At 38.3% G+C, this 25,249-nt stretch overlaps 1 protein-coding gene across 4 annotated transcripts; it reads left to right on the top strand.

Annotated features, from left to right (window-relative positions):
* Positions 1-351: 351 nt before the first annotated feature.
* LOC122404914 (fructose-bisphosphate aldolase-like) lies at positions 352-22,163 on the top strand. 4 transcript variants are annotated; one of them, XM_043409289.1, is made up of 6 exons: positions 352-507; positions 18,906-19,115; positions 19,218-19,661; positions 19,723-20,076; positions 20,544-20,675; positions 20,987-22,163. In XM_043409289.1, exons 2-5 carry the CDS (start codon positions 18,909-18,911, stop codon positions 20,637-20,639), a joined length of 1,101 nt encoding a protein of 366 aa, XP_043265224.1. In that variant the 5' UTR covers positions 352-507; positions 18,906-18,908; the 3' UTR covers positions 20,640-20,675; positions 20,987-22,163. The 4 variants fall into 4 exon arrangements, with proteins under 4 accessions (XP_043265224.1, XP_043265227.1, XP_043265226.1 ...); XM_043409291.1 differs by lacking the exon at positions 352-507 and adding an exon at positions 604-713; XM_043409290.1 differs by lacking the exon at positions 352-507 and adding an exon at positions 12,246-12,639.
* The last annotated feature ends 3,086 nt before the right edge of the window (positions 22,164-25,249 follow it).

Below are 25,249 nucleotides of genomic sequence, written 5' to 3'. Positions count from 1 at the left end.
TTTCATTGAAAGTAACAACACACATCGATAGAGCTCTTATTATAAGTTCATAAGCGTAATGTATATTCTTATTCGACCATTCCGAGTACTATACGTGGTTCGTTTATAAAAATAAAGCAGGTACGATTTCTTAAATATCATTCTACGCAATAGACATTTTTAAATGGAACGACAATTTCTTCAAAATATATATTAAAGCATCCATCGTATATCTTCCATACAAGTACTTTATTTTAAAGTTTTTGAAATTATATTTTCATTTTTAAAATACCCGCGGAGCCTGCTATGTAATTCGCATACCGACGTCTCTCGATCGGAGTAAGAGAACAAGTGGATGTGGTTGAGAACCTTCGCGAAGAAAGCGGGCGCGCATGCGCCAATATCACTCTGGTTCAGACTTTGAAACCGACAAACACCCTAGACTTACCTCAGTCGCTTTCCAATCAGCGGACAGTACAACGTGCTCTGACACACGTTTCAAGCCAGGAATCAATTCATCGATATTAGGTAAGTTATGTCTGTGAGTGTTCTTGAATGAATAGTTCACGCGAAATCGAGACGAAAAGTGACACGCGTTTCTGCGAACCCGATCGATTCTTTCACGCCACGAAAATTGGTGGGAAATGCAGCTACGGATGTTCGACTTACAATGAGATTCGACCTTGACTGACATTCGGTCGACACCCATTCTGTTCCCCGTGAATTTAAATGCTGTAAGTTTCCAACGACCCGAACAGCATCTTTTTCTTTCGTTACTGTAAATGCAAATTTTACAAGCGAATAGTGTTTTTCTTTTTCATACGTTACAACATATATATATACACAGAAAGGTCAAGTTCACGACATCGTATGCAAATGTTCCGTAGGTTTTTAACATCGAAGAAGTTAATGTTATTCTTAATAACATAAATCAATATTTTACGGCATTCGCATCGAATTATACGAATGGATATACATTACTTATTAGCAGTTACGTTTGAATTATTTTTATTAAAGTACTAAATACTTGTCGATTCGTAATTACCGAAAATTTTCATTAATTGATAAAAATAAATATATGAGTGTTCTTTGAAAAGTATTAAGTTTAAACGAGTACCGGAAGAATCTATTTTGTCTAATAATACCTACGTCACGTGATTCATTGACACACGACTTGAAAAGAACGTTTCGGAGTATAAAGTGTTCGTCTTTTAACGTTTAAAATAAATATCATTCTTTCGAAAGTTAAAATATTTTTTACAATATTCAACCAATATTTTGGAATACTATATTTTGAATCCCATTCACGAGTAATCAGCCAGTGATACGGATATATAATTTTACATATTAATAAAACGTTTAACTGATAACGTATATATACATTATACAATCTGTCGATGATAACGTATATGTGCTATACTCGTTAAAATATAATGCAGTAATATATTAGAAAAGACACATAAAAAAAAACAAAAAATTGCGTCACTTGCAATAATACGTATGACCATTTAACATTAATTACTAACTCGTAAAAGTAATTTTCGCTACTTAAGGCATTAAATTTTAAGCTTTGTTATATTTAAGCATGTATATAATGTAAATTCTTGATAAAAAAAGAGCACCGCCAAATAGTCACAAACACACGTGTCGCGCATCCGAATTGCGTCTTATTTTTCGCTATCTATTTTTATCTATTTTTCTCAATGACAACAGGCTAATTTCGGCGTTAGGATGGATATAATCGATATTGCAATCGATAGTGTTCGTAGGTTAGATGGAATTAGATCAGTTGTTCGCAGGCATGGTTCAATCGTAGCGTGAACTTACGCAATCGACACAGGAACCGCTGTGCTACGTGTCTACGTGCTTATGATCATTTTGTGAAACGAAAGTACATCACGTGCTCGGACAGAACACGGAACGATACACGTACACGGCGGCTGGGCATGCATCTGCGATGCACGCGCACGAACGCAGTCGCATTCACGCACAGTAATTTTTCTGAACCGTTTCGTCACACATTCCATCATCTCATATGTACAAATAAAGCTTTGGCGAATTACCAGTTTAGACGACTAGTTTTGCATATACTTTTGGCGCCCTCCCCTTTCGTCGGGTTCTACTCGTAATAGAAAATAATTCATGTATTCCGGTCTATTAGCATATAGCGTAATGAAAATAATTCTGTTTTTATCTATTCGGTTTTCATGTTCTTGTTAAAAACTTGTTCTGGATTCGTATTTAAAAAACCTAGGTTAGTTCAATATTGTACGAACTCAGTGGTCGATATGTAGTTAAGCAACTTTCACTACTCAAAGCTGTTGATAATTTTTGTACGAATCGAGGAAAATATTCTATATCAATCTTTAATATAATGAAATTACATGATATTTATTAAATATTACGAATAATATTATTACTCTTCTTAACATCTTAATAAACTACTTCATTACTGCTATTTGCCTATTGCATATACCATTCGAAATAAAATTTTGTTTACGATATGACAAATGCACGTTATGTGACGGTTCGTTACAATATCTCGTTTGTTTCACATAGTATTTGCGTTACTCTCTGGTACTGATACCATAATCTTTGGTTTCGTAAGGTGAAATGAAGCATATCTATTACTAATCAGTATTCAAAGAGTAATATCATAACTTTACGATATAACTGTTATTTGTTGATACCGTGTCAGAATTAATCAGCTACATTTTGAGGTTATGTTACTACTGGTAGATCTGCCACTCTCTTACGTTACGAAATACGGAAATTGTAGGACTGGAAATAGGTAATACCGATCACAAGCACCTATTTGTATAAATTGTATATAAATTTATAGATTAGATCGTATAAAACAAATATATAAAATAATTTCCAAATATTCGTAAGTGTCATACAAAACTTTGAAGATGTATCAGCAGCATTCGAAAATAGAAAAGTAATTAATTTTCAATATTTTTACACAAAGATAATACAATTGCAATCACCTTCAAGCCTTCCTTGACTGGCTACGTGCAAATCCATATGTAAGTTCACGATAATAAAGTTCTATCAGTTATTGGTCGTAAACAAGCAACCGATATCAGATAGTAAAATACGAAAACAGTAAACAAGTCGTAATAAAATTTACAATACTATAATTATTGTACGTATCCCTCGTAAATACATTTACGACCACGATAGTGATATGATTTTGTAACGTATCATTTCATACTTTCTAAAAAAAAAAGGAAAAAACTTGTGCTGCAATCTACATTATCTATATCAAGTTAGTTTTTTTTTTAATGCATTTAATCTTTACGCATGAAACAGAATAAAAACAATTTCGTACTCGAATATCGCGAGTACATGTTTACGCGTTATATTCGCGATTTAAATTGCTCCTATTTACACGGATTACGATCAGATTATACGACGTAGGGCAATCGAGATCAACGTGCACGGTTTTCAATGAATATCACGTGTCGCGGTAACGTCTTCGCGGAACGTGTTACAACACGGTCGTACACTTTGATGTCACCTTTAAATAAAACTTTTCACGATTGTTATTTTCCATAGACGGTTCACTGATTACGTTTAATTTTCGGGAGTTCGCATAGCGCACCGAGAACCGCATATTGCGGCCTGCATTGCGCACTACGTATTGAGAGATTACGCCAAACGCCACCGCCAGGTGCGTTTTACTGTGACGTTCACCTCGTCTGAATGCCACGGGTTAAACGGAGTCGAAGCGAGTGCGCATGCGCGCTTGCATATTCGTTACCGATTAACCACAGCTGAATTTTCTTGACGTTATTGACCGCCGGCCGACAAGTTAGAATTGTTGCGCAGATGACTTTTTTAACGGCCGGGATTGAAGTGTTCCTTACCCGCATAAATTTGTTGTAAAGTTCCACGAAAGGCTATAAATCTCTCGTAACGTACAGCGTAACGTTAAATATTCATTTGGTTGCTTCTTAAAAACATACGAAACGAGTTTGATGACTTTGGTATTACAACTAACAATAAGTAGAAATTTTATTATATCGTAGAAAGGGAAGTTCAGGTTTGTAGAAATAATTAATCCGTGACTTTGCGAGTGTTTGGGCGGACTCTATGATATCGACGATGCATAAAATTCTTTTGCACGGACTCGGGATGGTTGTTTTATATTGAATGAAATTTGTCTGGGTGGTTGGGGAATTTCGTGGAATTCAGAGGCTAAAATACGCGTCTGCGCGTACAGATAACACGATACGAGACCATTTTCACGTATTGACCGACACAAGACACCGCGTGGATCTATCGAATCTATTCTTGCGGACGTGTATGTACCTACAATCGCTAAAGTATATACATACGAAATACGTAGTTCGTTATTATCACGACAATTGCAGCATTTTTAGATGTTCTTCGGCGCTGTTTATCGTCGACATTGTTTGCGTTTGTTCTTTTGCTATGGATAATAATAAACGCTGATATTACTTTATATTAAAAGATGGCGGTATCAGAATTTTCCATGCACCACTAAATATCTGAATGTTTATAATCAACGAGTACGAACGCTTCGAATATTCGACGATAGCGTTTGTTTGCGAGTCAATGTTACGCAATCAGGATGAGAAATACGCAATCAAACATCGAATGTTCAAGTAAATTGATTCAACTCCTGATTATTCAGACGGGGTGAAAAAGTTGCAGTATATTTTCCATCCTAACATCGATTATCTGTTTTCGATATATTCGTTTCGTATCTTTTAACCCTTTGTAGTATGAATTTCTATCTCGACCATATTACGGTGGAACTTGTTGAGTGTTTTAGGTTATGATATGAAAAAAACTATAGATATAGATTTTATTATCAAGCATTTGTTGTATTAAAAAGAGGGCCTGATAAACCTAATACGGAATCATTCCTGTATTTTTGCATTTCTGTTATATTCACGTCATACATAAACCGATGGGTACAAAAATGTAACTGTTATACGCTTAAGAACATTCATAATCAGAGTTTATATTATTGTATTTAATCGAGCAATGCCAATTAACGAGTGCATTTCACACGGTTGAAAGAATTCATTTTATACACAAGAACGAGCTTCGAAGCGTTCGATAGACCGTATTTTAGCTCGCAAGTCTGCGAAACGTTAAGAAATATATTTCGCTTAATAAAGTCGAGACATTCGCTGCGGATGGCTGTGTACAAGATATCGACGGTTTAGACGTCAAGATTACGGGTCAGTGAATCGCAATTGATAACATAATAGCGGCATGTAAGGCGATACTTTTCACCGCGAAACGAGATTGCATGTTCTCGACAGATTTAACATGGTAAACAGGTTTATCGCGTCGTGTCACGATAACTCCAAAAAATAGGCATTTTCATACGGTTGCGTAAATTACGTTATCGTTGGATAACGATTATATGGAGAAAAAAAAGAAAATGAAAAATACCGATGTTGAATTCAGGGTGGAAGAAATTTAATATCACGTTTCGGCGTGTTGCAATAAAATTTTAGAAACACTGTTGCGACAATTCGTTTATTTCGGTGTTCGACTCGACACGTGGAATTTTTATTAGATACCAGTGGCCGCTATATTCTCAGAAAAGAGCCATCTTTAATCTATTTTCATTCCTTCCATCGTGGATGTCTCTTGTATTGCAATCACATTTTATATTTAAGTTGATACATTTCCAAAAATTTCGAAATTATTTAACATATTTTTTACGCACTTAAATCGCGTAAAATTTTATTCTACAGTTTCTTTTAACGTAGTTTCTTCACTTTTTTTTTCTTTTATGAATAGATAAAGTTGATTGTGAATAAAATTAAAAAATTGCTATTATAATTGTGATCGATTTTGTAATAGAAAGAATTCGTTTTCACGTTGAAGTCGATCACTTGACACAAATTGTCATCGATACGGAAAAGCTGATTCCTAAAGCTCAAGTGTTTATTCTTAGAGTACCCCTGTACAGAAATTTCGAAACTGCCGAGCACCGTTACAATCTACCCTCGTTATTTTTAGACCCCGTTCCCTCCGTGTTCGAAAACGGTTCGTTTGCTCAAAGATCCAAGGGTGCTCGAAACTTTTAACCGGCACATATTACATGGCGTCTAACAACGAGTTAAGTAATTCGATCGTGTCCCGCTAAGATGAACATGTTACGTAACTGTTGCTTTCATTGACCTACGTGAAATCACGCGACGTGGAAAGTTTGGATATAGAACCAGACTTTGTTCGAGTTGCGCAACGTTGAATCGTTTTGTAAAAAAAAAAAAGAAGCATAAAATAAGATTTTACAAAAGTTTCCACCCGACATTTTGCAACGGTTGAAAACGCGTTCTATTTATGATCCATGGAAATGACGAGCACCATCGATTCGTCAGCTTATGCCAAGTGTGAGGCAACGATTCACGCATTTTGACCGTGAATCGCGTCGCTGTCACGTGTTTAAAAAAATATTGCATCTCCCAAAACTGACGGTTGAATTATTCCGTGCTCCGACAAGTGGAATACTATTTTTAAAATGAAATTTATTCCCGATAATTATTTTAAAATAAATCTTGTTACGGATCAAATTTAACATATTTAAAAACTAAATTACCTTAAAATAATGAACTATAAATATAAACAAATTATAATTTATTGAATTAAGGTTGCGTTAAATTAAAATAATATTTTTTTTTTTGTTTTGTGTTATACATGGATTTATATTTTTCATAAACATTAAGTTGCTTATGTAGAATTAAAAAAAAATATTTCTTTTTAATAAGTTTTCGAAAAGTAACCCCCCCTTTTTTGTACTGGTTTTGGGTCTCATATAAGACGGTTTCACACAACAGGGCATTTTCTAAGAACCTATCTACCGTGTTATAGGAGGGTTACCTGTATTTTATACAGGGTGTTCGACAAACCATGGGAAAAATTTTAATGGGGGATTCTAGAGACCAAAATAAGACGAAAATCAAGAATACCAATTTGTTGATGGAGGCTTCGTTAAAAAGTTATTAACGTTTAAAATTCCGCTTGTGAGACTGCGTGCGCGCGATAACGGACCTTTAAACGTTAATAACTTTTTAACGAAGCCTCGATCAACAAATTGGTATTCTTGATTTTCGTCTTATTTTGGCCTCTAGAATCTTCCATTAAAATTTTTCTCATGGTCGAACACCCTGTATATTATATTAAATATATTATATTTATACGTAATTGAATAAAATTACTAGAAATAGAGTTTTCAGGCGAATGGTGGTATTATAAATATCCCTAAAAATATAAATGTTCAGGCCGCGGATTTAGCCGGAGGTTGCGTGATTTAGTTCGAGACTCGTCCAGACTACGGGTTTTTATTTAAAGAAAGATAAGTTGCAGCCATTCACGTGCCCGCGAAAGTTAGACTGGCGCGGCGAAAGACTTAAATAACGATCTGAGGGTTCGATAAATTACGATGATGCACGATCTACTTACCCCCAGCTTTTTCGACTTCGGGAACAGAGACTTCTCCCGGACTCCCGTGAAATTTTCAGGCCTCTTGGCGAGAGGAGCTTCTTTATCATTTACGCGGGCCAAAAAGCTTTCACCTACACGCCTCGCCGACGTATTTCTTCCGAAACGTGACTTTCATTTCCATGCATTCTTCAAGAGTTACTCGTGCCTCGTAAATGCTTTTCGAAATAAAAGGTGGCGTTCCATACGTTAACCGTTTAGACGCGCATGGAGAAACGATAGAAGCCTCGACCAGCGTTTCCGGTTTCAGAAAATTGTTTGCGTAAGTAGCCCCTGAGATAAATTGAAGGAACATTCCTAGCAAACGGACCTCAATTCATCTAATTCAGTATATTATTAATATGCATTTCATTATTTCCGGAAATTATTTTATTTTTTGTTTAAACTTGTCGTAAAGTTGCAGTAAAAAAGTAGGGTTAAGTATATTTTAACAGGTTCACAGGTAGAGACAAATGACTGTCGATACTGTGTTCATGGTGTAAATTATAGATGCCAGGTAGTCAGATGCTAATTTGTTAAACATGTATGCATAAAAGTCATTTTTTTATGCACATACTATGCAGGAGTAGGTCAAGTAGACAGTATGTGCAGCAAGAGTATAAAATATTGCCCCCCCTCTGGCTCCTAACCTAACCCCAGACCTAACTCAGCTACAGATGCCCTAAAATCAACATATATGCTAACATACAATTATGAGGAATGTCATATTATAACTAAAATTAAATAAAAGTACTGTTTTGCAATGGTCTTATTTTATAGGACAAATAATGGTTAATTGGTTGTATAATTTCTGCACATCAATTGGAAGGGTAGAGAAGATTGTCGAGATTGATGAATCAACATTTTGTCGGAGAAAATATCACCCGATCGGTGAACGGTCCGTTTGTTAGGAATATACTAAATTAAATTTATTCTTAATAAATTGTTGCTTGGAAAATGGCAAATTCATAAGTACAGTGGACGAAATTTATATCCCACTTTCACTATCCGAACGTTCCATCTTTTGGAGGTTAAACGACAGATCTCAATCGGTTGAAGTACGCAACTATCTCCCTCGTAGGATCAACGGTTAGTTCCCGGGAGTATTTCGAAGCTTTTATACGGGACCGGTATTGTTCATTTTCATAATCTTAATCGCAAATACTGCTTACGCGGAGGTTATGCTTCCTTAAATGCACGTTTGCGGAAAAAGTATTAGCGTTTCTTGCGATATTAGAGTGCACAAAGCGGTTCGTGCAGGGCACGGTAAACAACTGGTAATACCATCGACGTAACTTTACGTGACTTTAAATTAGCTACCCACTACAACTTTCGTCGACGTTTCCTCCTGTAGTTCCGTTTAGCTAACGAGCAGCCTGTAAACGTTTTGTGGCGCTGCTTCGCTGGTCGAGGTAACGAAAAAGATAGCAAAAAAGCAGATTCGTCAGTAAAGGGGTCTCCTAGCAGGACCTGCCTTAACCCCGGGGTCACGCGAGCGTCGAAACGACGTCCGTATTTGTGTTTTTGCATGTCTTACGATTGAAAACAGTCGAGCCAGACATAGAGGAATGCACGCTTCATCTTGTCTGTCTTCGTTTTTTTCAATCGAAAGACAAGGAAGAACATAAAGAAACGCACGTCGTTTCGACGGTCGTACGGCCCTAATCTTAGACGACTGCATTGTGTGGCCCTCTGGTGACATGTACGGGAGGTGACGAATTCGGAAGGTGACGCCACAGTTCCATTAATTCCGTACACCGTGTCAATCTTTCTCCGATTATTTACAGTTGATCGATGTTGCGATACAAAAAAAAACAGATAAAAAGTTGAGAGTGAATCGTACATGTTGGAAACAAGTGGTACTCTCGTGACCGATGGCTTCGAAGCTTTAAGAATATTTCCAATTAACCGGTGAACAGGTCAGACAATTTCCAAGCTATCATTCACCGAATTTTCAGTATGACCTATTTTATAGCAGCGGCCATACCTACTGTCAAATCCAACATAACCGCAACGTACGGCAGGTTGTACGACAGCCTGTTTACAATTATAGTTGAAACAGTTGTACAGACGATAGTCACAGGTGTAATTTATCGTATGATAAATCATTACGTCCGCGGTCCCCACGCAGTCTGTTCTTGAAAGGTGGTTGAAATCGTTCCAAGCTCGTAATATCCACAATAGTCAACTCTTTGTTCGTTTTGTCTTTGAACGAGGCACCAAAATTCCATTTTATCTTGGGTCGCGTTTACATATAACGCGTCGATGAACGGAGTGATCCGACACCAGAGTATCAATATCAAACGTAAATGCATCAACGGTATCAAAACGCGTCTCTGTCGCCGCTATTGATCGTAAATCTCCACAAAATTCGGTTATGCATCATTTCGCGCAATCCCAGCGACGATCGGAGACCCCACGAGAGTCGCAACGTGCAAAATTTAATAGAAAATCGAAAGTTTGCTACCGACACGCTCGACCGGGGTATATCCATTTTGAAAAATATTGAAGTATCAAGAAAAGGTCGTACAACGATCTTTTTGCGATCGTTTTAAAGGGAAAACTCTCTGTTTTTACGGTAAATTTAATTTAAGAAATAAATTACAGCGGAGAGCGGGAAAAAGATAGTCTCTTCGAGAATAAACTGTTTCGCGAGAGCGTTGGCTTGATATCTAAGAAAGTAATGAGTATTTTTGAAGAATTTAAAATAGGTTTAAAATAATAGTACAATTATTTAATATTGTATGAAAAATTTATTTTAATTCTCGAGTATAGCCTCATTCTTATAAACAATGAGGTCGTATTACAGATCCTCTAGCACAACAAAGAAAGTGTTTTTTTTTTTAGATAAAATATTTGATTTATCGAAGTTTAATTTCATATCTGAATTACTATTTTATTTGGTTTTTAAAGTATGTATTATTTGAAATGGGAGAGGCAGTTGCCCCAATATGGGAAACTTTTTTTTATACACATGTTTCACTTGCTTGCAGAACTTTGATAAAAACTTAAATAGTATGAATTTAGAGGAAATTTCATGCTCTTTTGACTGGGAACAGTCAAATTTAAGATATAATAACGGTTTAGGACACGTTTACTTTTGTTACTATAGAGGGTGTTCGGCCACCCATGAGAACAATTTTAATGGGAACTGCTATCATTTTCTAGTTTGAGGCCTCGTTAAAAAATTATTAAAAAATTAAATTAAAAAATTCCAAATCATGCCGAAAAAATTATTTTTGACTGCGGGGGTCGATCACAATCATTTTCGGTCGATAAATTTACCCTGAAAATCCTAACCACTTTCGAGAAAAAAATTCGAGGTGTGAAACTTTGCGACTAAAAAGAAAAATTTCAAATCGTTCCGGAAAAATTATTTTCGGCTCCGGGAGTTAATTACAAACATTTTTGGTGAATAGACATACCTTCGAATTCCTACGCAGTCTCGAGAAAAAAATTCAAGAAGGTGGACCAATTTTTTGACAAAATTAAAAAATTTCAAATCATTCTAAAAAAATTAGTTTCGGCTCCGGGGGTCAATTACAAACATTTTTGGTGAATAGACATACCCATGAAATCCCACTCAGTTTCAAGAAAAAAATTCGAGAAGGTGTCAAATTTTTCCATAAAATTAAAAAATTTCAAATCGTTCTGGGAAAATTATTTTCGGTTGCGGGAGTCAATTACAAGCATTTTTTGTGAATAGACATACCTTCAAAATCCTACGGAGTTTCGAGAAAAAAATTCGAAAAGGTGTGAAATTTTTCGACAAAATTAAGAAATTTCAAATCGTTCTAAAAAAATTATTGTCGTTTGCGGGAGTCAATAACAGTCGTTTTTGGTGAATAGACATACCTTCAAAATCCTACGCAGTTTCGAGAAAAAAATTCGAAAAGGTGTGAAATTTTTCGACAAAATTAAGAAATTTCAAATCGTTCTGAAAAAATTATTGTCGTTTATGAGAGTCAATAACAGTCGTTTTTGGTGAATAGACATACATGGGACATAGATGGGAAAATCACGATTCTTTGATATCGCAATTTTCCAAATTAGGAACGTGTCTCATATTAGGGCAAGCAACCCTATTCGAAACAGTTTTTTTGCGAATATTACTTAGCTTCGAGCGTGTCTCGTTCGTCCGTGTCCGCGGACCGCGCGTCTCTAAGCGAACCTTTCTTAAACGAAGCAACGCGGCTACCCCTGGTTACGAGGGTGGATTCATCTGTAGGTGGAATGAGAGAGAGAGGGGGGGAGTGAGGACGTGTACGGGTTCCTCGGTATCTCGCGTGGCGTTGCTGATGTCTCAGGTCACGGATTCAGGGTGCGCAGGGGGATAATACAGGCGTAGCCTCGAGAACGTCTGCGCGTGCTGCATTGCGGCTAGCCCACTCCCTTGTTCCGTGCTGTATGGACGACAGGCAGCGCGGCGGACAAGGATGGAAACTACGGGGCGGAGAGGGACGGGAACGCCGGTTGACGGAAAAGAGGAAAGAGGAAAGAGCGGGAAGAGAGGGGTAGAGCAGTGGTCGAGAGAAAGACGAGCGATCGTGGATGACAAGAACGAGCCAGACAATGAGCCCAGGGGGTGGTCGAGCGGGAAGGGAAGCGGGAAAGAGGATTCGAACGAACGTTGGCGCGACGAAGACGACCGAGGAAGAGAGAATCGAAAGCAAACAGAGAGAGAGAAAGAGAGAGAGGTTTACCCCCCTGTTTTGCAGTTACGACACTGCACTGCAGCCAGGTACCCCTGCCGCCTCTTGGACGGGGTGAACTGGTCGCGGATAAAGCCAGTCGTCGTCTCGTGCTCGCGCGAGACGCGCGCCCCGGCGCCATTTTATCCACGACGAGCAAAGATGTAGTCGAAGGACCACGTACGCAGGGGTCCTCTCTCGGCTGGGACCTCCTGGCAACTACCACGCAGCCAACGATACCTTGTGCCCGGTTTGTTTCACCGTGTCACCGTATCTTTTCTCGCCCCGTATCTCGTATCGAAGGTGTTTGCCAATTATCGTCGTCCACCGGACCACCGAACGGACTAACGTCGACGGAACGTATTCTTCTTCTTATTATTATTGTCGTCGTTCTATTATATTTATCGTCGTTGTGCGTACCGCGTGTCGCGACGGGGCTCGCGAGATCTCAGCATTTGTTTACGATCGAGGACGCAACGGATTGTTCGTGGAAAAGGTAAGAGTCACTCAGAGGCGACAAGTGTCGAGAACCTACATTAATCTATTTCGTCACCTCGCCCCCGTTGTCCTACGGTTCCTTGCACCGAGTTTCACGATCGCTGTGTGTTGCTAGCTCTGATATATTGAAATCAATACGCGTTAACGTTCGTTAAATGGATTTGTTCATTAACGAACTTAAATTAACGCTGGAACTATCAAATCAGTCGTAATTAACCGTAATTTCTAAGAAAATTTGTAAAGACACTTGTTTCCATCATATTGTACGTTTCTTCGCCTGTCTGTCTTAATTGTAATTGTAACTGTAATTGTCGGTGATTCTAGAGTTGAATATGCCTTTAAAAAATCTCTCGAATCGTGCGTCAAAGGGTTATGCTTTCGTCGACTCGCGAGCCAGCCTTCGTGCTGCCCGTTTCCACCCCTTTCGAGGGGGTGTGCACGTTGGGTAAACGCGATTACGTCTTCGGAGCCTGGCACCGTGAGAACTACGACCGTTACGGTCCGTCTTTATCGGTTAACGCGCTCGCGATAGAGACGTTCGATCAAACTGGAGCGTGAAAATAGAGCGGAGGAACTCAATAACGGTCGTTGGAAACTTTTTAAAGATGACCTTTCTCGAAAATGGACGGTTCGTCGATGAAACCGGCCGTCTCGTCCAAGGTTGCCAGCGCAGTTTCTCCAGTCGACTTGAAACTTTTCGTCAGAGTTAACCTATCAAATTCCATCGAATTTACGAACACAATATCATTGAGTTTGAAACAACACAACGTTGTACATATTTTTTTACGAGCTTTTCGGGACGTTTGCGAGCGACTGACATTTTCTATCGTCGTTACGTTTCGATAATAGTTGTAAATTGCGCCATTTTTCGTACGAGAAATCCACGAGAGATCAGTTTACTTTTATTCCAAACTCGTGCAGAATACTATCCCTATTCTTGATCGTCTGACTTTGTAAAAATTGTAACGCGAGGAGAAAGAAGTAAAACCACAAGGAAGAACGAAGTTTCCTTTTTCAAAAGATGTCGTAAGGCAAAGTTGAACGACGTCGAATGTATTTCTATGAATATTAATGCGTTCTTCTTCAAAATCGAACTTCGTAATTTTGTTTGAACCGTTTTTTAATTTCTACGAGAAAGTATCGAGGCGTTTGGTGCTCTGTACTTGACGATTCGAGAGTGACGACACTTGAAACTTTGATACCGGAAACCGTATAGCGCGGATGCTCGATGGGCTTCCGATCTGTTCGGGCGAAACTGTGTATAGCTTTTTACGATAATTTACAAGTTACGTGCTCGCGCGTACCGAAGCTTGTTTACGACGGCTGCTGAATGAAGAGTTTCATTGTACCCGTTTTATCGATCTTGTAACTCTCTCGTCCGCATCGTCTGCTTTACAGCCATTCCTGCGCGTGCATTCGCACCCGACGACTGTCTCGAGTTTCACGGAAAGACGGGATTCCTGTTCGTGAAATTAAATACGAAGCTTGATTGTGCTTGGTCCTCGTACAGCGGTGCGGGACGAGGAGCCAAGTAAAACCGATTCCAAGATTCTATCTTTGATGCCGTTGGCTCGACGCGACCCGTGCCTCTTCTGATTCATTAACGAGGGAACGAGAATAGGGCTATTCATTTTCGCTTTATTCGCACGGGAATTCGAATTCGGCACGAGGATAAAAATATTTTACGGATCCATAAGGTTTGCCAACGTTAGATATCCTTGTAACCTCCGAGGCCGGATAAGAAAAGTCGAGGACGTTTGTAGATATTTTTAAGAGAGAAAGCATCGTCTTGAAAAACCTGATTTTTACTGAAAATCATTTATACATACGTAGCGTTTAAATTGACCGATGTTTTTGAGATTCAAGCTTGCTATACAGGGTGTTTGGCCACTTCTAGAGGCCAAAATAAGACGAAAATCAAGAATACTAATTTGTTGATGGAGGCTTCATTAAAAAGTTATTAACAATTAAATTCAAAAATTTCAAATCATTTTGGAAAAATTATTTTCGGTTGCGGGAGTCAATTACAATCATTTTTGGTGAATAGGCATACCTTCGAATTCCTACCCACATTCTAGAAAAAAATTCGAGAAGATGTGAAATTCTTCGGCGGAAAAAAAAAATTTCAAATCGTTCTGGAAAAATTATTTTCGGTTGCGGGGGTCAATTACAATCATTTTTGGTGAATAGACGTACCTCCGAAATCCTGTGCATTTTCGAGAAAAAAATTCAGTACTGGCGAAACTTTAAACGTTAATAACTTTTTAATGAAGCCTCCATCAACAAATTGGTATTCTTGATTTTCGACTTATTTTGGCCTTTAGAATTCACCATTAAAATTTTTCCCAGATTGCTTTTTTTTATATTTATAGACTTTTTATATTGTTTTTAAAAAATCTCTTCTAAATTGATGATTATTCATCGTGGGTAGTTTAGTATTTTTGCTCAGGGAACGTTGCACCGAACGTTGAAAACAAAGTTAATTGCATCAATTTAAGAAAAACTATTCAACCATTATGAGAAACATTTTTCAATATAGTCAGCAGTATCGAAGTTTTTCAAGTAGTTTTGTGAATATTATGGGGCATTGACTAATAAATAGTATCTACTATTTTTACCCGTGTCACGTTTTCTTATGCTTATTTTAATGATTCGAAAATCGATCGAAGGGTTATCTATTTTCATCGAACGAGAAAGGGTATCGTATGGTCGCTTGTCTTGTCTCTAAAAATTATTTAATAGTTTCTAGAAAATCGATAAAGAACGCTAAATGAAGCGCAACACATATATCTTCCATACATTTTACATTCAGTTTCGAAAATGGTTAATTTCGGTCTCGTATTCGATTCAATTATAATTTACAGATAACCTTATATAGAATAGAATCTAGAACACTTTTCGTAATGTGTTATATAAAATATGCTCGGAGTAATCAATTTATAATAATTCCGTGTGACATAAAGCTAGGAAGATTTGCGAATTATCGTATTACGTAACTCGTGGTATCGCGTTTTGCGCTGCATCTGCAGCCATATTGGAAATTGGTGTAACCTTTACGCAGACATTGTTCCACGAATTTACTTAAAAAAAAAATCTTGGTATCGTTTCGTATCGTTATATTTTTTATTTGGTGTTAATATCATAACATAGTTAATTCCTCGAGACTGTCGTAAATAATAAATTTTTACGCGATCTCCTCTGGCAATAATTCCATATTGGAGAGGACACGGAGCATTGTATCTTCTTTAAGCCTTTTATACCTGTGCTCGGGCGGTCTGTCGAGTTCCCATAAAGTCAGAAAGTTATCAAGGAGCTTACCTCCGGTGAGCTTCCACTATCGACGGCCACCTATGTGTCTGTTTACGATGTTCTTTTACAACTTCCCTTTTCGCCTTCTCCCCCCTCCCCCTCTGTCCTTAAGTTCAATCTTTGGATGCTATCTCTTTGGATTAAGATTAATGCTGCTGCACACTACGTGTTAGACAGTAACGAGATTAACGAGCTCCCATTTTCTGCTGGAATATCGCTGAACACAAAACTTACGCACAGCGAGGCAAATTGCACAAGTTGATCATTATTCGTTTAAATTAAAGCTAACGTGTCGTACAAATTTCGACATTTTTTTCATTTTAATCATTCAATACGATAAGTTGGTAATATTATAATTGTGAAATAGGTATAAATAAAAAAATATTTCTTCATCGAAGGGACTCGATATTTTCGAAGCCTCGTAGAAATTGTATCGTTCGCAATTTAAGGAATCTCTAATTAAGAACGGAACAATACAAAGGTCGTAATGAACGCGCGTTTTGCTTTGCGTGGCTTTGCAAACGAACCCCTTTCCAAAGTACGGGGAACCCTTCTTTCAAACGTTTACTCAAACGTCAAATGCATGCGTCGGTTCATGTAACTCCGAGCTGCTGAATTCGCGATAACGAGCTGGAAATTTTACGTAAAGCGAAAACGATCGTTCGCCGTCTATTGTATCCATTGTTTTGCACGTTGCTCAAGGAACAATAGTAGCGCGCAATTAGTTGAATTTAATTTTCGACACGGTCTACCAATACTGTCGAGCGACAGAAATCTGTAGAACGAACGCAAATCTAAACAATTTGTATAATATACAGGGTGTTCGGTCAACCTTGGAAAAAATTTTAATGGCGGATTCTAGAGACCAAAATAAGACGAAAATCAAGAATACCAATTTGTTGTTCGAGGCTTCATTAAAAAGTTATTAACGTTTAAAGTTGCGATGTAGATACGCTAAGTGCGCGTTTGAAGACGCAACGTTAAACGTTAATAACTTTTTAACGAAGCCTCCATCAACAAATCGGTATTCTTGATTTTCGTCTTATTTTGGTCTCTAGAATCTCCCTCTAAAATTTTTCCCCTAGGTATTTACTAAGTTCCACCTTCCTGAATTTTTTTCTCGAGAATGCGTAGGATTTCGGGGGTATGTCTATTCACCAAAAATGATTGCAATTGACCCCCCCAACCGAAAATAATTTTTCCAGAATGATTTGAAATTTTTTTCCTCCGTCGAAATATTTCAGGACCTTCTCTAATTTTTTTCTAGAAAGTGTGCAGGAATTCGGGGGTATGTCTATTCACCAAAAATGCTTGTAATTGACCCCTGTAACTAAATATAATTTTTTCGGTATGATTTGAAATTTTTTAATTTTGCTGAAAATTTGTCCATCTTCCTGAATTTTTTTCTCAAAACTGAGTCGGATTTCGGAGGTATGTCTATTCACCAAAAATCCTTGTAATTGACCCCTGTAACTAAATATAATTTTTTTGGTATGATTTGAAATTTTTTAATTTTGCTGAAAATTTGTCCACCTTTCTGAATTTTTTTTTCAAAACTGTGCTGGATTTCGAGGATATGTCTATTGACCAAAAATGATTGTAATTGACCCCCGCAACCGATAATAATTTTTCCAGAATGATTTGAAATTTTTTAATTTAATTTTTTAATAACTTTTTAACGAAGCCTCAGTCAGAGAAATTGATATTCTTTGGTTTCGTTTTATTATGTGATTTAGCGTGATTACTACCGAATCAACCGATAATTTATATTTAATATTAAACAATCGTCTTTTTAAAGTATAAATTAGTAAACAAACATTTGAAGAATCAAATTACGTTCGACAAGATTTGTTATTCGTAACGTTCATTTACTATTTTTTACTTCAAAGTACAATTTTATAATACTGAACAGTTATCAGTTTCTACACTAGTTTTAGAGCAGTATGTTGCAACATCGACTTTCTCTATTGTATTTATTTCATGCAGTCGATCAGGCTGGTTTCCAAGAGGCTGAATTATTAATTTGCAATTATGAGATCAGTCAAGTTTCGCCTCCAGTGGGCTTCACGCCTTAATATAACTATAAATGATGTATGGTACATCGACGACCCTCGCGTCGTATTAGCTACGAATATAGCGGCCTGTTAGCTCGATGTCAAAGTGTTGGAACGAATGAAGGCACAGAAATGGGTCAGACTAACATTTTCTTTTTATGAAATATTGACGTTGATGGGGGACTGACTGTGAAATTCAATTACGTGGCGGAAGCCTTAGCGGGCATTTGATATTTCATGTGCAACAATGCCTTCGACGCTTCAAAAGGCGCGCCTTAAAAGGGATGGAAACGTCGGGAGGTCTTTGCTCCTGAAATTGTGCTGTCTCGTTACGTGGATTCGATAAATAACACGGGGGGGGGAAGCGATAAAAGAGCAATGTTGCCAAGCACTCGCCAATATCATCTTTTAACATTACGGTGTCCCAGAAAATATGTCACTTTGTTATTTTAAAATCACCATAACTCAAACGATGCAATTCTATCTCTATTGTCACCTGTTATAACTTGCGAGGCAGAAACCTTTCTATTTGCAATTAAATAAAATTTACATGAGAATTTTAATTTAGGTGATCAAGTCAATATTTGTTGACTTAATATATAATGTTTCAACAGGATAATTTATCCAAGACGATCACAAGAATTTTAATATCATACTCGAGGAACGTCACGCTCAAGAGTTCCTTCGTTAATTGCTCCGTGGTAATTTATTAGGCTATTAATTATATTCCAAAAGATTGGTTGCTCCCGTTATGGATTCGTCGTCATTGCTCGTTAATCAAACGTTCTTATCTTTTAACGATCACATTGAGGAATTGCGAATCGTTTGTGGCACTTTTCGAACCTGACTCGTTTCTTTCGTATATACGTAACCGTGTTCATGATTCCAATGTCTCTCGCAGAAAATGGTTGCGGAAAAGTACGACAAGCTCGAGCCTGAGCTGAAAGAAGAATTGAGAACGATCGCCCAGCAGATCGTCGCGCCTGGAAAGGGTATTCTTGCTGCTGACGAATCCACGACAACGATCGGCAAGCGTTTGAAGGACATCAACGTTGAGAACACCGAGGACAACCGTAAGGCGTACAGACAGCTTCTTTTCACCACCGCCAAGGTACTGTTCAAACAGAGCAAATAATTTCAATCTGATTTCAATCACTCCCCTCTTAATTTTTATTTTTAATCTAATTATGAATTGGTTTGTTCCTTCACGCAGGATGTCATCAGCCAGCACATCTCCGGCGTCATCCTCTTCCACGAGACCTTGTACCAGAAGGCCGAGGATGGAACACCGTTCGTCGAGCTGTTGAAGCAACGCGGAATTCTCCCGGGCATCAAGGTCGACAAGGGTGTCGTCCCGCTTTTCGGCACCGACGACGAATGCACGACCCAAGGTCTCGACGACCTTCAGGCTCGTTGCATCCAGTACAAGAAGGACGGATGCCACTTCGCCAAGTGGAGGTGCGTGTTGAAGATCAAGAAGGACACGCCGAGCAAACTGGCCATCTTGGAGAACGCCAATGTCCTGGCTCGTTACGCTTCCATCTGTCAGAGCGCCAGGATCGTGCCAATCGTCGAGCCTGAAATCCTACCCGACGGTGACCACGATCTTGCTCGTTGCCAGCAGGTCACGGAGGAGGTTCTCTCCGCTGTCTACAAGGTGTGCAACATAACCTAGATTTCTTGTGCTTTTGGAAGATATCTTACCATATGGTTTTCAGGCGCTCGCTGACCATCACGTGTATCTCGAGGGAACCCTCCTGAAACCGAACATGGTGACACCGGGTCAGAGCTGCCCGAAGAAGGCAACTCCCCAGGAGATCGCTGGCGCCACTGTGACAGCTCTGTTGCGCACCGTGCCACCTGCAGTGCCTGGAATCACCTTCCTCAGCGGTGGACAGTCCGAGGAGGAGGCATCCGTGAACTTGGACGCTATCAACAAGTACCCGCTGAAGAAACCCTGGGCACTCACCTTCAGCTACGGTCGCGCTCTTCAGGCATCTGTCCTCCGTGCATGGGCAGGAAAGAAGGACCAGATCGGAGCTGGCCAAGATGAACTCATCAAGAGGGCTAAGGTAACATTAGGGCTAAGATTTCGTGTCTCACTGTTTTAGAGTTTCTTTGCTAACTCTGATCGTCTTAATATTTCTCTATTTTACTTTAACGTGTCCCATAGTTACATTTTTCATTGAAATTATTGTAAATAACTTGTGCTTGCTACTTCTTTAGTTATTCTGTCTCTTTAGCTACCCTTGTTTTACTTCCGTAGTTTCTTCTGTACTTTAATATGTTTCTACACATGTGTTGTTCATTTTTTTAATCTATGTTCATTTTTTTAATCTATGCTTATTGACCTTTGGTCAAATAATGTTTGTTACAATTTTCCTTTATCGCCTAATTCTATACACTTTGTGTTCCCAAAACGTATCTAATTTATCCTACGATTTATTTATTTTTTTCTACTCTCACTTTTACTCACTTTTTATGTTTCTGTTTAACACCTTATTTTTTTTGCATGTGTATACCGTGTGTGCTTGTTTAGGCAAACAGTGCAGCTAGTCAGGGCAAGTACGTTCCTGGCAGTATCGTTAGCAAAGCTGCTAATGTTTCACAGTACGTGAAATCTCATGCCTACTAAACTCTTACTTTTCTTTCCATGAGATGTGTTTTCATAGTAAGTATCATACGCTACATTTTTAGCTCCTGTATAGTACGTAAATGACGCAATATATTTATCATTTTCATTTTTCTTAAATGTCTCTGCTATGTATAGCAGCATTACTATGTGTACGTTAATTGTGAGTGCCACTTGGATTGAATTTGTACCAAAGTGTGGTTAGAATGTGATTTTTAAAATATTCGTGATCTACTAATAACGATACGTGTATATTAATCGTAATTATTGTCATTAATTATTGGTTCATCTATTCTATTGTGTTTTGGGGATGGAACAATCAAATACAACAGAAATTTTCTGCATTACAGGCCAACAGCGAATCTGCGCTCGGCAAATACGCTGGTGGCGTGACAGGAGCAGCTGGCGACGCAGCACTTTTCGTCGCGAATCACGCGTACTAAGCATAGTCCCTAGAACACTGATAAGGATTTTTGTTAGAAATTAGATCGTTCGCCGAACATCATCAACGTCGATCATCGTTGCCGGCATGAAAACATAACCACTAACAGGAAAGATAGAGAACGAGCGGAGGACTCTTGAAACGCCTCGAAACGCGAGCGTGCGTTCAGCTTTTGCATATAATTTTTACGTTCGAAATTTCAAACGAGAATCAAACGGAATTTTAACCCTGTCGCGATAATTGGAAGTTTCTAAGTGATTTTAAACACGAATTTTAACGGTTTTAACGGTTTACGCGGGAAGCTGAGGGATCACGCTGCGTATCGACGCGAGATATAGTCGCTTTTTACTCAGGCTCGCGCAACATCAGGGAAATTACGCTTGTTGATCACGATCGATCATCACCGCTGTACCGTTTCCGAACGAGCAAGCTGCGAACGATTATCCCCTTTCCTACTTTTACACTTTCTAATTGTATCCACTCGCTTCCCACGATTTTATCCCCCGTTCCTGTATTCGGTTTCTCTAGAATTGCGAGGTGCGACGGAGAGTGTTTAACGTACGTTTCATCGCGGTGTCGTTCGTTGCAAGCTCGTTTCGCAACGAGGGGGGGGAGACTTCTCGCGAAGGATCTCTGAAAAATTTTTAACAACAACGGGAGAACGTGGTCAACACGCGTGCAAGAGCCTGCTGGGCGAAGTTGATCGATACGAAAAAAAATGCTTTACTCTGATCGTGAACAGATTTCGCGACATTCGAATTACACAGGCGTTATTATATTCTGTAACACTACGATAAAAAGCAGATATATATTATATATTGTCAATGTCGTTATAATATTCTACGTGTAAAAAAAAAGCAAAAAAAAAAAAAATAATAATGAAAATACTAAATAAAACCATATTAAATGTTGTTTGTTAGCGAATGAGTCGAATACTATGAAATCGTAATATTATGTCATCTACTTATACAATATGTGTATCTTATATAGATATTTAAGTAACGTATTGAAAAGTATCTCGTACATCGATGTTATATCTAATATTTTCATTGCAATCTAGGTCACCAAATACACTGTGGAGGGTATTTAACGTGGTTTTTTATTTCGAATTCCATTTGTCCTGTAATATAAGGCGAGGTAGAGGTTAGAACGGAATTTCACCATACATTTTATCTCACAGTGATGGATTTTGGTGGGAATTTTTGATCACTGTCGTATACACTTAACTAGAATTCAGGGTACCGTTGGATCCCAGTAAGGAACAAAATTTAAGAAAGTTACAGAGAAAGAGACAAAAACAAAAAATTTCCTCTTAATCTAGATGAGTATAGCTAGAGAAATACGTAGGGGATCTTCGATAAGTTAATTTTTGTGTGATTGGCGAGCATTTGAAGTAGAAAATTCAATTTTCTATAAAACATGGGAATTCTCAACAAGCACCTTTTCTTGCGCTGAAGATACATCTATGGCAGAAAGCTAACGCATGCGCAAAAAGGAATCCCACGAAAATTCTAATGCGCATGTCCAAAATGCCCACGAATGTCCATCACTGCTTAGAGTCCCCTTGCACTTTTCGTGTCACATTCAATATTCTGGATTCCTAACTAAATCGAAGGAGAAAATTTCATCGATCTTCACCGTCGAGCTCATGATCATCAATCACGCCATACAAATCGTACAAGATAAAGTCTACATAGAAACTAGGAATGGTTACAATGGATAACATTGTCTTCCGAATACACGAAGCATATCGCAGAATAGTTGAAGAGGGCAGCAAGGTGAATATCATTTGGATCCCTTCGTTGGATTACCAGCGAACGATAAATCGAATCAAGCAGCTAAAGCGAGCTAAAGAAACAGTCAACCTACCAACTGCATCTACAGAACTATGGAAGAACTAACAAAGCAACAAAAAGAGAAATAATCAACCGTTGGGACGTAGAATGGAAACAAACAGCATTTATCCAATCAAAATCAATCTACGAAAAATAAATGATTGCTTCTATTCTACAAAGGAGAGATCAAGTCGCCATTGCAAGAATTAGGTTAGGCTAAGAGAACTCGTTCGTATTTATAAACGAATGATTCGGTCAAAAGAAATTTATTTTACCTTTATGAAATGAAACAGTATTTAGAATCTTGTTTTTATTCAAGCAACGAAACACAAGATGGCGCCACTAGTTGCGTAACATATTTCATGCGTTTATTTTATAACATACATGGAAGTAATCGTGGCAAATTAAATGACCTAATCACTCCTAAAATATACAGAATTATTAATTATTTAATAAACGATTATTAACGATTTGTTGATTTTACACGAATAGAACATGAGTATGAGAATTATGCGGTCATAAAAATGTTCTAAAATTGTAAAATAAATTGTTAGCTTTAATCTTGTTGCCTTTTCTACAGGAAGCGTCCTTGTTCATCCAGAAATTGAAAGGACCAATCGCGTCGTCGAGGCTCAGGTAGTTGATAGCGCGATACAAAAGGTCGTCGAAAAGACTTTGTTGGCATTCTATCCGCGATCGTCGCGAGAAGAGCACAACATTGTATAGTGCGACGTTCCACGCAAAATTGCGAGTCGATACGCGAAACAGTCAACTTGCCGGACGACTGAACGCGTGTCCATGAAGGTCAATCTTGGTTCTCACAACGCCAAGAGGATTTTATTAAGTCTACGCGGTTAGTACGCGATACAGGTTAGTTTTTCGAGTCGAATTATGTTGCACGGTCTCCCAAATAGCGATTTACGTTTAGCGTTTGTGATTACAGACATTTGTGAGCGAACTTTGGGCCTGCATCAGAGATGCCAGATTCAACATCGGGTGCACTGCTCATACTATATCAGATCACGTGTACGTTAACTCGTAGAGCTCGTTTTTTCATTATGGGTGCTCATGTGTGCCTACATAGGTCGAAAAATAAAAATGCCTGGATAGTCGAGATTCTAAATCGTATGTTGTTGACGTGAGGATTTCAGTTGTTCAAGAGCGAGAAGGCAAACGTGAGCCTTTCTCTCTCGACTCCCCCGAGGCGCTCCGAAGTTACTTCGGGCAGCTTCGGCGAACCGAGAAAGAGGGCATGCGTCAGTTCGCCTCTGTCGACTCCCCGAAACTCTACGAGCTCACGTACGCGTGATTCGGCATTAGTGTGAGAAGATGGCTCTGGCTGCGTCATCGTCACGACCGAACAGCTGTTTTGCAGGGACAGATCGATCGGACCAAGGACAACAGCCGAGGTAAGTTCGTCGCTTACGAATGTTTCTTTCCTCGAATATTTTCATTGATGCCTCGGTGGCTAAATTCGTGGCACTCGATGATTCTTTTCAATTCGTCGAGACTGCGTATAGCATTTCACTTCGGGAATAGAAATTACCATGTAGCTTTTTATAACAATTGTATTCGTTTATGTACAATGTTTACACGACGATACAGAAAATAAATCTGCCAGCCTGATGCGTAATTATAATACATGAGTGTTATCGAGTTGAAGCCACCTGTTAAAATGTTAATACAACAATTACAGAGATAAAAAAAATATATTTATTGTTGAGGTGTTTCCTACTAGTTAAACACGGTATAATTTACTATAGTACATTCATAAATATGTTAAAATGGAGAACTGGTGGTAATAGCTTGTTCGTGGTTCGCGCTATGGCTGTGTACATCTGACTACTGCGATCTCGTTTATTTAAGTACAATGTTATCGAATATTTTCAATCCTGAACGACAGGATTGTTTGCTTACAATTTACATGTTACATTAATACAACGCGTATATAAAGAAGGATATTTACGTTGACATTTCTGTACGTTTTTGATATGTACAAAAGGGGCAAGTAAATTTTAAAGAACTGTTAAAAATGTGGAAACCTTATGTTCATGATTATGTGCATGTTTGTGTTCACAACTTGTGCGTTAAATTAATGTAAGATTTTCACATATCTATGTATACGTATAAAAAATTACTTTTTTTTGTATAAAAATACCTACTCGTACAGTAACTCATATTTTTGATTATACAACAAGTTACTCCAATTTTTAACAGTTTCTACCCTATTAGATACTCAGATTTATCGATAATTGTCATGGCTACTAGCTAACGCAACGTATCTCGTTGCATTCTCTATCCTCGTCTAGTCAGTGCTTTAACGAAACAAACATAGC

The sequence above is a fragment of the Colletes gigas genome, unplaced genomic scaffold, assembly GCF_013123115.1.
Source record: "Colletes gigas isolate AHSC1104 unplaced genomic scaffold, ASM1312311v1 Colletes_gigas_Sc00003, whole genome shotgun sequence".
Classification (NCBI taxonomy): domain Eukaryota; kingdom Metazoa; phylum Arthropoda; class Insecta; order Hymenoptera; family Colletidae; genus Colletes; species Colletes gigas.
Note: the sequence above shows the minus strand (reverse complement) of the source record. Positions and strands in the feature narration are given on the sequence as shown.